The sequence below is a fragment of the Trachemys scripta genome, chromosome 4 (assembly GCF_013100865.1).
Source record: "Trachemys scripta elegans isolate TJP31775 chromosome 4, CAS_Tse_1.0, whole genome shotgun sequence".
In the NCBI taxonomy this organism is placed as follows: domain Eukaryota; kingdom Metazoa; phylum Chordata; order Testudines; family Emydidae; genus Trachemys; species Trachemys scripta.
In genome coordinates, this window is record NC_048301.1 from 31,147,243 (window position 1) to 31,165,472 (window position 18,230).

General features: G+C 43.0%; 1 protein-coding gene across 4 annotated transcripts in view; it reads left to right on the forward strand.

Annotated features, from left to right (window-relative positions):
• RPS6KA5 (ribosomal protein S6 kinase A5) overlaps positions 1-18,230 on the forward strand; it is a 178,645-nt gene that overhangs the window by 127,162 nt on the left and 33,253 nt on the right. For all 4 annotated transcript variants that reach the window (XM_034768087.1, XM_034768088.1, XM_034768089.1 and 1 more), the window contains 2 exons: positions 4,824-4,917; positions 9,456-9,626. In XM_034768087.1, coding sequence (XP_034623978.1) covers positions 4,824-4,917; positions 9,456-9,626 — 265 coding nt within the window. The remainder of the gene's footprint in view (positions 1-4,823; positions 4,918-9,455; positions 9,627-18,230) is intronic.

The following is an 18,230-nucleotide window of genomic DNA, read 5'->3' on the forward strand; positions in this document are numbered from 1 at the left end:
GGTGCAAAGAGAGCCAGAATCTTCGTATTGCTGGAAATCCAGACACTGATTTCTGAGGTGTCATGGAGCTGTATGTTATTGATCCATCTTTACTGTGACTCCTAAGTCTTCTGGTCTCATGCCTAGAGATTCCTCTAATGACAAGACAATATAAGACAACATAAGGGGTTCTTCTTAAGAGCCTGGAATCACTTTCAACAGCAAATGAAAAGTAAAATGAAAAGACCATCCAAAGTGGTTCAGTTTGTCACTTTTTGGTTACAGGAAACCCACATGATAATAGGGTCTTTCCTCCACAATACATACCTCAGAATCCTAGCCATAAGTGACACCCTTTCATTTTGAGCACAACTTGGGAACTGCAATATATAGGGGACATGTTCAAGGTCAAAAAGGATGCAACTGGTGATCCATCAGCTCCTTTATAAATCAATACAGACCTGACCTTCCCTCTACAGAAGCAACCTTTGGTGGGAATGTTCTTCAAGCAGTTGCCCCAAGATAGATTAACATTAATTTTGGGGAAAGAAGGAACACTGTTCTATCTTCTCTCCATCCCTACAAATATTTTTTCATACTGCTAGCTATGTCCCACATGTCTTGGATTCAGGGAGACGTCGGTATAGAATGAAAATAATTGTTACCTGATGATTCTTCTTCAAGAATGGGTGCTCCATTTCAGATGTCAGTGTGTTCAACCATGTCACTGTGATCAACCACTGTTGATCAGAGATTTTCAGTAGCCATGTCCGTCTGGGATGCGTGTGCGCAGTAGTCGTCTCTTGGTGCCATTGGTACCTCATCTAGCACGCACACGGTCCAACCCCCTCAGTTCCTTCTCAATCGTCCTTCGCCTGAGATAGAACTCCATGGCGATGTGCCAACGTCTCTCTCAAACCTAGAGAAATATAATTAGAAATAGTTTTAGCTTTTTCCTAGTATAGTTAGTTTAGTTTAGTTTGTTTTAATCAGTTCAATTTTTTTTTCTTTTCCCCTCAGAGTGGGGAACACATAACCTGATTCAAAATGCCTGGTTCCCAGGCTTTAAGAGATGCGGGTCTTGCCACGAAGCTATGCCCATCTCAGACAGCCATTCTCTCTGTGTTGACTGTCTCAGTGATTTGCACATTCCCCAGAAGTGCACTCACTGCAGCAATTTGAAAGTGAGGGCCAGGCATGATCGAGACCTCCATCTAAAACTTATTCTGATGAGAAATTTCTCCAACTGGCCTCCGATCCAAGGTAACAGACTCCTTCCACAGGGAACTCCCCGGGCACATCCACTTCAACTAAGGACAACGCTCAGTCCTCTAAAAGATCATGGAAAAGAGCCATGACCTCTCTGCAAAGAGAGCTTCATAAAAAGAAACAGTCTTTTGCCAGGTCGCTGTCCTCGGTGCCGATCAACCCCTGGGTGAGCACCTTGAGGCACGGGGAACCTCCGCACCATCTGCACCGGGACCTCTGCTGAGCCCCATCAGAAGGACAAGGAGTCAAGGCAGAGATCTAAGACTGTCTCCTCCCCTACGGCACTGACCACACAGGTGAGAGGCATGGTGTCAAGACCCTCACTAGTGGCTGTGCCTCCACCACCAGCTCCGACGACCCCATCGGTACCAACAGACAGAGCAAAGATGGCACTGTTCACACCAAGTAAGTCGAGCTACAAGTCATCAGCACAGTCCATGGTACCTCCTAAAATAGCGACATGGATACCGATGGTGCCGAAACCAACACCACCACAGAAATTCCTGCAACAAAAAGACATCATGGTCTTTTCAATGCTGCAGTCCCTGCTCTTCGGCACCGATGGCTCCCCTGAGCATACAGCATCAGACCAAGCAGTATCGCCTACCACCCCACCATTCTCAAGCAAAGATGATGACCACCAGAAAGAGGGTGTCTTCTCTTCACACCATTCTTCACCTACAGAATACAGACCACCTTGGGGGACCCATGAAATCAAAGGCCTCTTGCATGCAACCATGGTACAGATAATCATGGATGTGCCCACCTATGCCCTTCCCCAAGCAATGGTCATCTTGGGATCCATGGGCAGTGTACAGGACTCGTGACAACAGACCCTCAACTCCACCCAGAGGTGAAATCAGATCACCATCCTCTGTAATGGAGATCTCGGAAGCCCAGGAGGAAACGGGGGATGAGAGGGAAGAGGGCACCAAGCGGGACATAACATCATCTGCACATAACTCTTGTTCATCACCAGAGGAAGTATTAATGCCCCTACCTCCCACCACAGCAGATGATTTCAAACAGTTCCAAGAACTGTTCAGAAGGGTAGCTCAGAGTCAGGAGATCCCAGGGTTCAGGACACTTATCACAAACTCCTCCAAATTCTACAGACATAGTTGACTTCTAAAATAGCGTTGTCATAAATGATGCCATCATGTAACTGGCGGAGACAGTCCGGCAAACACCAGCTACTGTTCCACTAGCATGCAAGAGGGCGGACAAGAAGTACTATATGCCCGCCAAGGGTAGGGACTTCCTTTTTTCCTGCCCACCACCCAACTCCTTAGTAGCAGAGGCCGCAAATCAGTGCGGCAAACAACCACAGTACGGGTCCACTTCACAGGACAAGGAATACAAGAGATTCGACCTCTTCAGTCAGAAGGTCTATTCTTTCGTGACACTACAATTCCGAGTGGCAAATTACAGTGTGCTCCTAGCCAAGTATGACCACGATAATTATGGCAAGCTGAACGAATTTATTAATGACCTCCCAGAGGAGAGGCTTGCAAAATTGAAAGCCGTACTAACTGAGGGATAGCTGGTTGCCAGAACGGCACTACAAGTATCCCTGGACATAGCAGTCACTCCACAGCCATAGTAATGCACAGAGCATCATGGCTGCAATCTTTGGGGATTCCAAAAGATCTCCAAGTGAAAGTGGAGTATTTCCCATTTGACAGAGAAAAGCTTTTTTTCTACCAAAACAAACAAGGTCCTCCACTTGATGAAAGATTTCTGAATGACTCTCCATACTCTTGGTATATATACACCTTCCACGAAACGGAGACGTTACCAGCAATACCAACGAAACAAACATCTCATTCCAACGTCAGCAACAACAAGAATATGAACCACAAAGTCAACGTCCACTACCAATACAGAGTCCTACCTTTCGGCCTTTCCCTTGCGGAAATAGTGGCACACTTCCCCAAACAAGGGATAATGGTTTTCCCATATCTAAATTGTTTACTAAAAGGGCCTACCTGGTTAGAAGCAATAGACAACATTCAGAGGACTATCACTCTCTTCTGGAAGGTAGGGTTATAAATAAACAAAAAGCAACCCTAGTTCCTATATAACAATTGGACTTAATCGGGGCTCGCCTCGACTATAGAGGCCAGGGCATCATTACCGTTGAACAGATTCATAACTCTGACCAATCTTATCTAGGTAGTCACGACTAGCCCACAAATATCGGCATGAACCTGCCTACAACTGTTAGGTCACATGGTGGCCATGATCTTTGTGGTAAGACATGCAATACTACACATGTGCTGCCTACAAGGTTGGCTGAGTTCAGTGTACATATCAAGCAAACACAACCTGAACAGAAGCCTAACACTGCCATCAAAAGTACTGGAATCTCTACAGTGGTGGACAAGACTGGAGAATGTGTGCACAGAGATTCCCTTTCACCAGGATCTACCATCAATAATAATCACAACAGATGCCTGGATAGGCTAGGGCACCCACCTGAACTAGCATATGATCCAAGGGAGGTAGTCATCTACCAAGATCCAACTAAACATCAACCTATTCGAATTACGCGTGGAGTACAATGCCTATCTTCGCTTCCTCCCACTGATAAATTACAAAACAGTATGTGTGATGACCGACAACATAGCCTGCATGTTCTGTATAAATTGACAAGGAGGAGCCCTCTCTCACTCACTATGCATTGAGACCATGAGGCTGTGGAACTGGTGCATAAATCACAATATAAATGTCACAGTCTCCTACCTCCCCGGGTGCCAGAACATGACAGCGGACACACTGAGCAGACAATTTTCTCAGGACCAGGAATGGTAAATGAACAGCAAAGTCCTACTAGCCATATTTCAATGATGGGGCTTCCTTCCCATCAATGTATTCACAAAATTACAAATGCCCTTTCTTTTTCTTGAGAGCAGGAATGGGACCCCAATCACTGGGAGATGCCTTCCTAATCACCTGGGAGAAATCACTCTTTATGCATTCCCACTGATACCGCTGCCCCCACAGGTAATGCACAAGATACATGTTGACAAAGCCAAGTTCATACTGATAGCCCTGACGTGGCCCAGACAGAACTGGTACCCTTACCTGATGCACATGGCAGTATGCGCTGCATGAACTGTCCCACTTCGGACGGACCTGCTATCATTTATAGTTGAGTATAGCGCTATTATTTAAAGCGATATTATTTTATCCAAAATGGATTTAATGTTTCCATACAGCTTTGGAAGTACTTCTCTGGCATGAGGGTGGAACAGGTAGTGCCAATGTTTCAAGCCTAATGGGCAAGTCTGAATTCCTTATGGTGTTTGTAAAATAACAAAGTTTTTATTCTTAACATGCCAAGATATGACTGAATCATAAATTTGTTTTGTTTTATTTATTTAGCCCCACTCTGCAGGACTCACTTGTTTGGTTGGTTCAGTTTACTTGTTTGAAGGTGCTGACTTCTAATTGTGTATATCAAAAGGGCGACTGTTCTAATGTTCCAAAATCTGGATTAGGAAGAATTTTAAAAAAATAGATGTAACAATTTTGACTTGAAATTTGCTTTGTTAAACTTGGTAATTTTCCAGAATGGAAGCCAACACCCAGAGGGAAATAACAGCTTTGAAACTCTGTGAAGGACACCCCAATGTAGTGAAGTTGCATGAAGTTTATCATGATCAGGTATTTTGAAGAAACTATAATAAGCATTTTCCAAACACATTTTGTTGTGCATAGCATTAAACTCTTGTGATAAAGCTTACTGCCACTCTGTATAGGCAGCTTTTTCCAACTAATTGAGTCTTGTCTACCTAGAAAAATTATAGCAAAAGCATTAAAACCAAAGGAGATTACATTTTTATTGTATATAAATAAAAATGTATTTGCGGGAACTCAGGTATACTTACGTTCCTTCAGAGGTATTGTGAAGTTTCAATGATATTTGTAACACACTTGGAAATCCTTGAATTAATGGTGCTACACAAGTACCAAAGATTATTTCATAATTTTGTTTGTTTTCAAATGAGGCAACCCAAATAATTTAATAAATTACCAGATTTAAAAGCAGTTACTTTAAAAAAAAAATTAGAATGTGCTTGAGTTTTATTTAGTTATAGAAACCTCAGTTATCTACTGTATCTGAGCATAGCTCAAATGTAGTGGTCAGTGGTGGCCTCAAGGAAACCAGAGCAGCTGGGGTCCTACTCTATCTTCTTCTGCTGGTGTAAGCTCCCCAGCAGAAGATCAGGTGTAATGAAGCTGAGCTCCTCTCCACCCCTGACATGCCCCCAGCCCCCTCCCAAAATGTTCCCTATGCCCTTATGAAAGGGTCTGAGGGAACAGCTGGTAGGCATATGCAGCACAAAAATGCACTTAGCAAACTGAAGAATCTGACCCACAATCTTTAAGGATGGAAGAGATTTACATTTTCACTATTTATACTTTATGTACTAAAATATGTTCAGAATGTATTATCAATGTACTTTTTTGAGTTCTTAAGCAGAAAAATCTGTTTAAATTAGCTCTTTGTGGCAAGGTGCTATCTTTATTTTCTTCCTTTGAGCACAATCAATACTTAATAAACAAGATATAACAATAGATGTACTCTTAGATTACTGTGAATCTGATTAGCCTACCTCCAACCAGCCACTCATCCTGCTTTTCATCCTTCTGCAACATGTATATACTCACCAACTTGAGGCTTCTGCAGACTAGAGCTGGTCAATTTATTCCAAATTTTGAAATTAAAAAAAAAATCAATTTTTTCTGAAAAATTTCCTTATTTTTTACTAGCTCTGCTACAAATCTAATCAGGTTCTCCATTGGGAATCCTACTCCGACTGGACCTGCCAATGTTTGTCAGGCTATGGCTCTTTTTTTGGCAAATCCTGGGACACTAGCCATTGAGAGAATATTTTTTATCCTCTTTCCCTGCCCCTTCCGCTGTGTTCAAGGATAGGGGGAGAGAATTGCAGAAAAAGTAACCTGACAAGCCGTGGTTTTAGCTTAACTAATGAGATATAGTCTCTGCCAAAAAATGCCCACCCATCTGCACAGTTCTGCACATCTTTTCATACTTGTCTCGCCTTCCCCAGATTATATCCTTAGAAATTGTTGTTGCGAGATAGGACTGTGTAATGGGGTTTACAAATCCCAAACTAAGCATCAGCAGAAGGGAGAGGAGAGTCTTCCCTGCTTAAAGGCTATCAGGCTGATCACACCCCTGCATAGCTACCAGAACTGCCAGTCATGGACACATGCAGCCACAGCTGTGACCAATGAAGTAAATAAGACCAGCTATGAAAGAGGGAGAACAGAGAGGGAAAGGGAGGCAAAAAGGCCTGGGATAGCAGAGGGGCAACAGCCCAGGCCATGCTGCTTCTGAGAAACTGACAGACAAAAGGAGACTGCAAGCCTTGGAGTTTAAGGGCTGATAGACTCAATTTAAGTTAAGAATTCATGGACTGGTCTAATTGTAGATGAAGAGGACCAGTTAAGACAAACCTAGGATCCCTAGACAGACTGAATCAAGAGCAGTTGACACAGTGACAATGGCCATCTCAGATACTCATACCCATTGTTTTTCAAGGCTGGCTGGCTAACCGGCCCCATCTTACTTAAGGGAACTACTGAGTTCTCAATTCCAAGGTACCAAAAGCTTTGTGAGGAAGGGCTGGTGAGGTCACAGCCCATCTGACAGAGTGAAGAAAGTGTGGGCTATGGTTCTCCCCCTTTTTGTAGAAGCAAAGGCTATATAACAGTCTTCACAATGAGTGGGATTTCCCTGTGCTGGGGAATTCCTATGTAAAGAGGACAGAGATTTCCCAACTGAGGAAACACCACCTACCCTTTATTTCTACAGTCTCTGGGCAGGATTCCCTTAGCATAGGGAAACCCTGATCCAAAACACCCTGCTGGCTTCCTGTCTGTGAGACTTCTGCCCTTCTGCTACCCACAACAACCTCATGCCCTATATTACTTCCCTGAAAATGCTATACTTTTCCCACTGCTCCCACCTTTACATCTCCATAGCCTTTCTGTTTTTCCTAGATCCCCAAACCTGACTGCTGTCTCGTTGATTTTCCATAACTCATCCCACAGCCCTACTAGTCTCATATTTCCAGCTGTCTCCCACAAATCTTATGTCCCTCCATCCAGTATTCCTTATGCCTCTGTCAAGGTTCCCTCCCCACTCTGAACTTTAGGGTACAGATGTGGGGACCTGCATGAAAGACCCCCTAAGCTTATTTTTACCAGCTTACATTAACAGTACGCTGCCACCACCAAGCGTTAACCAAATATTTAAGGAGAGCCACTTGGAACTCTGCCTTCCCCCAAATATCTCCCAAGTCCCTAACCCCCGTTTCCTGGGCAGGCTTGTGAATAATTTCCCCCCAAGCCTCTACACCCCTTTTCTTGGGTAGACTTGAGAATATCCCCTCACCACTTCGTCCTGGTGAACACAGATCCAAACCCTTGGATCTTAAAACAATGAAAAATCAATCAGGTTCTTAAAAGAAGAATTTTAATTAAGAAAAAAGGTGAAAGGAGTACCTCTGTAAAATTAGAGTGAAAGATAATCTCACAGACAATCAGATTCAAAACACAGAGGGTTTCCCTCTGGGCAAAACTTTAAAGTTACACAAAGAACCCAAATTTATCCTCCCTCTTATTTGCAAAAGAACTCACAAACAAGAAAATAAAAGTAATCTAACACATTTCTTCTCTAAATACTCACTACCCTATAGGAGTGGGATGGCTCCTTTCTCTGTCTCCGGCAAAAGCCCACACAGCACAGACAAAAGACTTTTTCCCCCTTCCAGATTTTAAAGTATCTTGTCTTCTTATTGGTCCTTCTGGTCAGGTGTCAGCTAGGTTATGTGAGCTTCTTAACCCTTTACAGGTAAAAGAGGAATTAACCCTTAACTGTATCTTTATAACAGCCTCCCTGTCCTGGCCTTCCCCCATCAGCCCTCTTCAATCTCTTTGTACTCTTCCTCTACTCACCAACCATGCTGTCCTTCCCTCCTCCTATTATGATCATCTGCCCTCAAAACCCTTTAATGCTACCTCTTCCCCAGTACCCCACTAACCCGCTGCTAACAGTTAACAGGTTTTTAAAAAACAAGGAAATTCCCACAAAAAATACTGTAGTTTCTTCCAATCACAAACAAACATACGACATTTACTCCAAATTCAGACTTTGTAACGGTACAAAAAAAGACTTCTCAAAATTAGTTTTAAGGAGTTAATCTTGTTGAAGTTGTAATTAAGTTTGTGCGTTTGAGCGTAATTCCATGTATTACGGATGGTTGTATGTTGTAAGAAAAAAGCTGTTTGTTGTGAAGTTGTGGAGTCTTGGGTGCATTATTGACAAGCATGTGAATTATGATTGATCTTTATGTTAATTTTTGCCTTAAGTGGTGACTTCCTTGATTTAAAAATGTTTTTGTCTTAAAGGAAATACACTGGCACAACCTTCACTTTTAGTAACAAAGTTTACTGTTTGGGAATATTAAATATATGTTGTGGTTCTGGTAATGGTACAGAAACAGCATATATCCTTCTATGTGGGAGATGGGATTTGAAGCAGTTGAGGATAATTAAAGACTTGGAAGTAAACTTTCAGGAGGCTGTGCAAGGAATTAGCAACTTTTTCTGCTATTAACTTGATGTCTGTGATTAATTCTGCATAATGGTAAAAATGTACCCTTATGTGGAAGCAGGCAATGTTCACCACTCTTTGAGCTAGCTACCCACTAATGTGTATAAGTGAATCCCATAGATGTCAATGGTAGCCGTGAGCACCAGACATCTCTAAGAGTAGAATTTGGTTCTTCATATTTTTATACTCATGAAATACTATTATAAACAGAAGCTTGACTCATCCTGACCTCTGGAAAGAGAGATCCTATTGCAGTATAGTATGTAGCTGGTGGAAGGCAAATGTGTTGTGATGCAGAACAAAGAACCAGACAAAAGAACTGATGAGAAAAAAGTGCTGTTATGCTTGCAGTTTAAAAGGCTATATTTTCCCACCTCTTTCTATCTTAAATGATACCGGTTTTGTTTTTTTCTAAATGCAGTTGTGTAGTATTTTTAATAATAAACAGTAAAAAGTTAAGACTTAATTATTAATATTTAAAATCCACAAAGTGTTGACATATAATCTAATTTTTCTAAGGTCTCACATTAAACTGTTTTTTTTTTTTGTTTTCTAGCTTCACACATTTCTAGTAATGGAACTGCTGAAGGGAGGAGAATTGCTTGAACGCATTCAGAAAAAGAAACACTTCAGTGAGACAGAAGCCAGTTATATCATGCGCAAACTTGTTTCAGCTGTGAGCCACATGCATGATGTAGGAGTTGTCCATAGAGATCTGAAACCTGAGGTATAGTGTGATATAATTGTATATATTATTGTTCTAATACCTTACTTACACATTCTTTAACAAAGCAGTGTATCCCTTCATTAAAGTGCATGGTTACTTTAATGGAAAAAATACTGTAATTTGTGTGTTTTTCATGCCTTTTATTGTTTTTATTAGGAAATGAAAGTTTCACACATTTACTGTCTAATTTTATTTTATTCCATTATGCTATGCGATCAATAATAAAAACAATAAAATACTCAACTCAGATAAATAACTAATTTATTCCATTATGCTATGCGATCAATAGTAAAAACAATAAAATACTCAACTCAGATAAATAACTAATTTATAAACTTTGTTTATAAAATAAAAAATTCAATCTTAACTCCACCATGTAGTAATATGATGAAAAAAAATCTGTTATCAAAATTCAATTTTATCTACTCAGGGACTAACATTCTATTCTGTTCTGATCATAAATGTATGATTATTGCATAGCATAGCTACAAAGTGGCATTAAGGTTGTTTCGGTGCCTTTACTGTGCATTTTCATGCCTCCTTTTACTTCACTGTGAATTCCTGGGTTTGAAGTGGTTGTTTTTGATTGAATTACAGTGTCCTTGTACTGTTTTTACCCTCAATCTCACTCTAGTTTAATACAGTTTCCACCTGAGAAATAAGATAGGTGAGGAGGTAGTGGGTCTGTTAGTTTAAAAAAAAAAAAAAAAAAGGGTTGTGGGGATCAGCAGTAGTCTGAACTAAAATGGCTGCCTGAAGCCAAAGCTCTGAGGGGATAAGAAAGTAATCTGCCTCCATCAACCCACTAAAGCTACTAAACACCACCAAAAAACAGAGTACTCCGTTGCAGAGGATGGAGTCTCAAAAAAACCCAAAAAAACAAAAAAACAAAAAAAACCACCACACCTCATTCAGAAGGGTGTTTCCAGCTCACAGTGTGGAGAGGCCCCTGACAGAAATGTGAAGACTGAAGAAAATCAGTCTCCAAGGCAGACATTCGGGAGTTGATCTCCAAGGCCATGAGAAATGATCTGATGACTGATTCTAGCAGTAAAGAAGGAAGTAACTGATTTGAAAGGTTGAGTCACTGACTGTACCAGAGATTGGCCTAAAGGAAGCTAGTGAGAGACAGCCATTGCTGCAGAGCTGCATGACACTGCTGGAACACAGAGGGAAGCAGCTTAAATTGGATGATATAGAAAATATAGTGTGAAGGAACAACATCAGAATTAAGAGACTGCCTGAAAATGCTGAAGGAGGAAATACAATCCGGTATGTAAAAATTTTAATCGTAGATTTGTTAAATCTCAGTTCTCTAAAACGCGTGAAAGTGGAGAGAATGCATATGGTGCTATTTCCCACACTTGGAGCTTATAATAGATCCAGAGATTTGATTGTGAAATTTTATCAATATCCGCAGAAAGATTTAACTATGGAAAGAGCCAGAGAACATTCAGAGTTTATACCCCAAGATGACAAGCTGTAATTTTTGGATGACCACTCCGCCCTAACTTTAAAAAAGAGAAGATTGCTGGGGGAAGTTTCAGCAGCACTCAAGAGGGCAGATATGTGTTACTGATGGGGATTTTCGTTTAATTATCATTCAGCTTTCAAAATCAGTTTTACCCAGTAAGATACTTTATACAAGGAAAAACTACAGTCCACTCACTTGGGATAGAAATCAAAATCTCAGAAAAGCAAGAGGATACTCTGGAGGTGGAAACTAAGTATAAAATGCTGGAAATACCTTGACAGATGGTCAAATCCAAGAAAATGAGGATAGGAAAAGAAAGACTCTAGAAAATGTACTGTCAATGGCAAAAAATGAAGCTGTACAAGAGGACTCAGATACATGAGTAGTTACCAAAAGATTACCCTGAAAGAACTTCTTGAGAGTCATCAAGAATGAACAGTTTAACAGTATCTATGTTAATGTTATAAAGAAAATAGGATTAAGTTTGTTTTAATTGGGATGATTATAACTCTGTATTTTAAAGTGTAGAGCATATATAGGACAATAAGATGAGTGTCCCAGGGATGGGGAGATTGGAGAAAATAGAAACGGGTTGTTGAGGAGCACTTAGGGGTTCTGTTTAAATCCTCCCCATGTGACTCAAATAATCAGATAGCAATCTATCCCTAAGGTCTCATATGTGGAGAATGTAACTCCTTTGGGTTGCAAGAGAAACAGTTCATGGGGAAAGTACATGTGTTGAGGGTTCAGGAAAACACAGTTGTTTGGGGGCTGAATTATATGCTATTTTGGTTATTTTTAAAATAAGGGGAATAATGGAGAAGAGGGGAGGGAATCAGGGATGGGAGGGAGAATTAATACAAGACATACCTATGGAAATTTACAAACAGAAATCACGCCATATTCAGGCACACGGTTCTGAATACAACATAATTTGCAACAAGAGACATTGGCCACTCAAAGGTTCATGCTATCAAACAGCTAAATAATCATAGTTTCAAGTTTTTCAATAAGCTAAATAGTTATTCTCAATGGCTGTTCCTTTTAAAATAACATCTTTGAATTTTAAGGGGCTAAATAATGTCGTTAAGAGGGGGAAAAGCCCTGGCTGAATTTTTTAAAAACCTCATTTTCAGATTATTTTACTTCAAGAAACTCATTTTCAGGAGTGGCATATTATGGGCATGAAAGATGGTTGGTTTCAGCAGACATTTTTTTGCTTCAGCCAAAGAAAAGAGGAATGGCCATAATATTTGCTAAACATGTAATTTTTTAGATTGAAGATCAATTTAAGGATATGGGGGGATGGTTTATCTTATTGATAGGTACAGTTATTAGTGGGCTCAGGATATGTTCCCAATCACAAGCTAAAAAAAAGCTGCTTTAAAATAGTGCAACACTTTGGGGAAGGGAAATTATACTTGGAGGAGACTTCCACACCGTTGCACACCGATTCCTTACTGGACAGATCAGATAAAGAAGATGAAGTGTATAGGGAAGCAAGTGCAGCATTTACTTCTGTGCCAAAAATTCAGTCTCTCAGTTTGCTGGAGAGAAATGCATTTAGTGGAATGAGATTACACATTTTATTCACACCCTCATCATTTACATGCTAGAATAGATTTCATGTTAATCTCTAAATCCTTAATGAAGTGAACAAGACCTTTTGTACAGAAGAAGAGGAACAATGGATTCTTCTTTGAGCTATTGCACATGTCCATTCCACTGTAGGTGTGTGTGTGCCTTGTGCACAGATGTCAGAGATATTTTTTCCCCCTCATTGCTACCCATCATGGCAGCTCGAATGCCCCCTTTTGCTGTGACACAGCATACTGGTATAAGAGGGTGGAGCTGAGCATCCCCAGTTCCTTCTTGCCACCAGTGATGGTTTTCAAAGTGATCTCGGACTTGTTTACTCAAGTGCATCCCTCATTCACTTTAAATAGTTGCAGTTAATTATTGTTAGTTAGTTTCTCAAGTTAGTGTTACATTTCTGTTTTTCGTGTCCTTTGGTACCAAGCTTGATACCACAATGATGCCCTGCTCCTCAGTGTTCAAGTCCTGCAGGACATGTTCAAAGCCTATGCTGGTCAGTGATCCTCATCCATCCTGCCTGAAGTATTTGGGTGAGGCCGACATTAGTGACAAATATCACATTTGCAAGGGCTTCAGTCCTCACTTGAAACAGCGAGACTTATGTGCTTGATTATGGAAGCAACATTTTGACCCACCGTCAAGTCATTGCATGAGGAGAGCACCCCAAGTACTTCACCATGGGTATGGAGTGCTCCACCAGATATTTTTTTGGCTTCTCCATCCAGACCTTCCTCAGTCTGAGCATCTTGTTCATCAGCTTTGGTACCCAGGCAAGATAGAGGCAAGGACTCTACTAAACATGTAGCAGAGAGAGCTACCTCAGAAGCCTCACCTCCTAAGAGGTGTTCGCTGTCTCCAAAGCCCGTGCCAGGTTCAGTGAGGTTGTCCTGAGACGTTTCAGGAGCCAACAGTTGATGGGACTCCCATCTACCCCAGAGGCATATGCAGCCGCAAGAGACTTGGTTAGTGCCTCATTACAGGTTTCACCAGCATTGGAAACTGTCTGACTGGTTCTTGCTCCTGCAACTCACCCCTCACCGCACCAAGAATCCCAAAGTACCACTACTTACACCTCCTCTCAAACCAGTCTTATCAAGAAGGAAACGTCTCATGATTTCTCTGGTACCACCCTCCCAGGGTTCAAGATAACTCTCTCCGGTACCATCTGCATCAGCACCTCAATTATTGGAAGCCTCTGACTTCTCAGCCTCTGACTTGAAAGTGCAGTGCTTTGTATCCTGGACAGGACACAGCACTGTGGTAGGAATTTTGGGCATTTATCATGGAGGGCTGCTTGGTTGCCAAGACATTACTACAATCCATGCTAGACATTGCAGACACTTTGGCCAGAGAAATGGCCTCAGCAGTGACCATAAGAAGGGCATCCTGGCTGCAGAGTTTGGGCATTGCTCCTGATGTGCAGCAGACCACAGAGTACTCCAGGGGGAATTCTGTGCCAAAAAATTAAAAATGCTGTGTACAATATTTAAAAATTCTGTGAAATTTTGCATATTTTATTTGTCAAAAATAACAAAATATAATCACGCCAGTTTCTATTATTTTGGTAATTTCTTTCTGAATACCTGTCAGCAACGATGTCTGTAACAATGCAGACAACAAAAAATATTCAGGAAATGTTTTTTTGATAAACAGATTCCTTACTAGGCATATTAATACAGAACTTTGCATAATAATTCATTTAAAATACAGAAACGTATTTTCCACACTCCTGAGAGAAAGTGTAAAGGCTTGGGGAGTCGGAGTAATGGAGGAGCTGAGGGAAAGGGAAGTAGTTGCTGGGCAGGAGTCTAGGTGTGAACCTGGACGATTGTTGGGTGTGGGTAGAAGAAGTAATATGGAATAGGTTTTCTTTTGGGAGGGAGGGATTATAAGGGAGCCTCCCCCATGCAGACACTAGACCCCTAGCCTCTCCCATTCAGGCATATCTGCCCATGTTCCCATGTATCCCTGCACATCCACTCCCATTCAGTCCCCACCCCAGTCTGTCCCCCCCACTAGCCCTTCTGAACCCCAGTCTGCAACCCATGTGCCCTACTCTTTGTCCCCCACATCATGTGCCTCCTCACTTGGCTCCGCAGGAAGGGTGCTGGGAGGAACATAACCTATCCACATCCCTCTTTGGGTCTGGCTGAACCGGCTGCCCTCTGTTCTGGCGCCACAGCAGCCCCTGGTGGGCGAAAGGCATAATTGCTGCACCTCTCTGGCAGAATGTATTTTCTGCAGAGAAAAAAAAATTGCGGGGGACATGAATGCACATGTACAGTGGCACAGAATTTTTGCAGAACTAAGAGAGGACTTGGCCTTTGATGGTCAGCTGCTTTTTTCTGAACAACAGATGAAACTCTGCACTCCTTCAAGGATTCTAGGGCTACCCTTTGTTCCTTGGGGGTGTATACACTGGCAGTGCAGAGGCACCATTATGATGGACAACAGCAGCAGCAACGATACCGGCCACAACGCCCCTTTGGGCTGTCTGTCCCTTCCCCGAGAGAGCAAGACTACCCTAGCTCTGGGCTTAGGTCCCAAGGGTGGAGGCATTCTGGTCTTGGATTTGGCCAGTCCACTCTCTCTCCTCTGGTGACCCTAAGTGCTCATTTTGACTCGTTGGTCCAAAGCAGTGATCCAGTCATGGCTTCTACAGAACTTCGGGGACAGGATAGTCCATTTTCTCAGTGTTTGAGACTCAGTTACTACAGATAGCTGAGGCCTAAGCAATGTCCGTTTAGGTTATCCAGTTGCTCTCCACACTGTCTGTACCTGTCCCTCTTCAGGGCCCCTCTCATGAGATACTGCTCCTCGAGCAAGTCTGTTTTTTTCTGTCTTTGGGAGCAATGAAAGAGATTCCTCCGGAACACTGGGGTCAAAGTTTTATTCCCAATATTTTCTGGTCAGACCTACTCTAGACATCTGCAACCTTAACAAATATATCAGATACATAAGGTTCCTAGTGATCATCCTCTCAACTATCCTCCCTGCATTGACTTAGAACGATTGTTTTGCTGCTGTGGACGTTAAGGATGCTTATTTCCACATAGCAATCCTTCCAGCCACAGATTTCTCCAGTTTGTTCATTTTCAGTAACTGGTCCATCCTTTTTGGTCTGCCTTCTACCTCCTGAGTTTTTACCACTTGTATGGATGTGGTGGCATTATACCTCAGTAAGAAGGAAATCCATGTCTTCCCATATCTGGATGACTGGCTACTAAGGGCAGTTCACAGAAGTGCTTTCTCACGTACACGTTACACTGCACTTATTCAACACTCTAAAAACAGGAAAGTCAACGTTGGTCCCTATTTAGAAAATAGAGTTAATTGGGTCCCTAATAGACTCCCCATTTTGTCAGTTATTTTTTGTAAAAGTCACGGTCAGGTCACAGGCTTCCGTGAATTTTTGTTTATTGCCCTTGAGCTGTCCATGATTTTTACTAAAAATAACCATGACAAAATCTTAGCTTTAGTGATGTATTATGTGAACAGGCAAGGGGGAGCACACTCCAAAGTGCTCTGCCAAGAGACTATTAGGCTGTGGCAGTTCTGCATTGAGGAGGGTGTCACTCCAATAGCTGGACACTTGCCCAGAGTCCAGAATCACCTCACAAATCATCACAGTGGGAATTTTTCCATGGAGCGTAAGTGGTCCCTGGAGCCCAGTGTTCTGCAAGTCATCTTCGTGGCTTGGGGCATCCCGACGATCTTCCTGTTCGCTACAACGGACAATAGGAAACATAGACTTTTTCTTCGAGTGCTGTCCCTGTGGGTGCTCCATTCTAGGGGACGGTGCATCCCAGTGCTATTGATCGGAGATCTTCGGTAGTAGTACCTCGTCGGGACGCACGCGCTGAGTTGGTATCTCCCATCTTGTTGGAATCTTCCTGAGCACGTGTGTCCCGTACCCTCCTCAGTTCCTTCTCAACCATCCTTGGCTGAAGACGGGACTCAGGGCAGTGCTGATCCTCTTCCCATCTATTTTGCTCCAGAGCGGGACTCGGAAATGCATCTCTAGGCGATGTGTTCCTCATTCCTTGGAACAGCTCCCTCATGTACACTTTTCCACCGATTCCACTCATACACAAGGTTCTACGCAACATCACAGAGGACAAGACCCGGGTCATACTTATTGCTGCAGCTTGGCCCAAGCAGATATACTATCCTTACCTGCTACGCATGTCCATCCGTCCTCCCCGGACTCTCCCCGACAGACCAGATCTCCTCTCCCAGAAAAGACAATTACTCACCTTTGTAATTGTTGTTCTTCGAGATGTGTTGCTCATATCCATTCCAATTAGGTGTGCGCGTGCTGCGTGCACGATTGTCGGAAGATTTTTACCCTAGCAACTCTTGGTGGGTCGGCTGAGGCGTCCCCTGGAGTGGCGCCCTCATGGTGCCAGATATATGCCCTTGCCAACCCAGCACCCCCTCGGTTCCTTCTTGCCGGGTACTCCGACAGCGGGGAAGGAGGGTGGGTTTGGAATGGATATGAGCAACACATCTCGAAGAACAACAGTTACAAAGGTGAGTAACCGTCTTTTCTTCTTTGAGTGCTTGCTCATATCAATTCCAATTAGGTGACTCCCAACCTTACCTAGGCGGTGGGGTCGGAGTTAGATGTCGCGGAGTGAAGGACCGCTGAGCCAAATGCTGCATCATCCCTGGACTGCTGCACTATGACATAGTGGGAAGCGAAAGTGTGCACGGATGACTAAGTCGCTGCCCTACATATCTCCTGTATGGGCACATGAGCCAGAAAGACAGAGGAAGAGGCTTGGGCCCGAGTGGAATGGGCAGTGAGTCGTGGAGCTGGACACCAGCTAAGTCGTAATATGCACGGATGCATGACGTAATCCAAGACAATATTCGCTGCGAAGAGACCGGAAGGCTTTTCATCTGGTCTGCTACTGCTACAAACAGTTGGGATGTCTTTCTGAATGGCTTCATTCGCTCAATGTAAAAAGCAAGAGCTCTGCGAACGTCTAGGGAATGCAGCTGTTCCCTTCGCGAAGCGTGCAGCTTTGGAAAGAAGACTGGGAGGAAGATGTCTTGGTTGACATGGAAGGCAGACACCACCTTAGGGAGGAAGGCGGGGTGTGGTTGCAGCTGTACTTTGTCCTTATGGAACACCATATATGATGGGTCCAATGTGAGGGCCCTAAGTTCTGAGGCTTGTCTCGCCGATATGATAGTGATGAGGAAAGCTGTTTTCCAGGACAGGTACAGAAGCGAGCAGGTGGCCATGGGCTCGAAGGGGGCACCCATGAGTCTAGCTAGGACTAGATTAAGGTCCCACATAGGGGCCGGCTGACAAATTTGTGGGTACACACGTTCTAAGCCCTTGAGGAACCTGCTGACCATGGGACTGGAGAAGACTGAGCGCCCGTTCTTGCCCGGGTGGAAGGCTGAGATTGCTGCTAGGTGGTCTCTGATAGATGAGACTGCTAAGCCTTGCTGTTTTAAGGACCAGAGATAGTCCAGAATGGTAGGTACTGGTATCCCCCTAGGGACACTGTTGTTCAGGG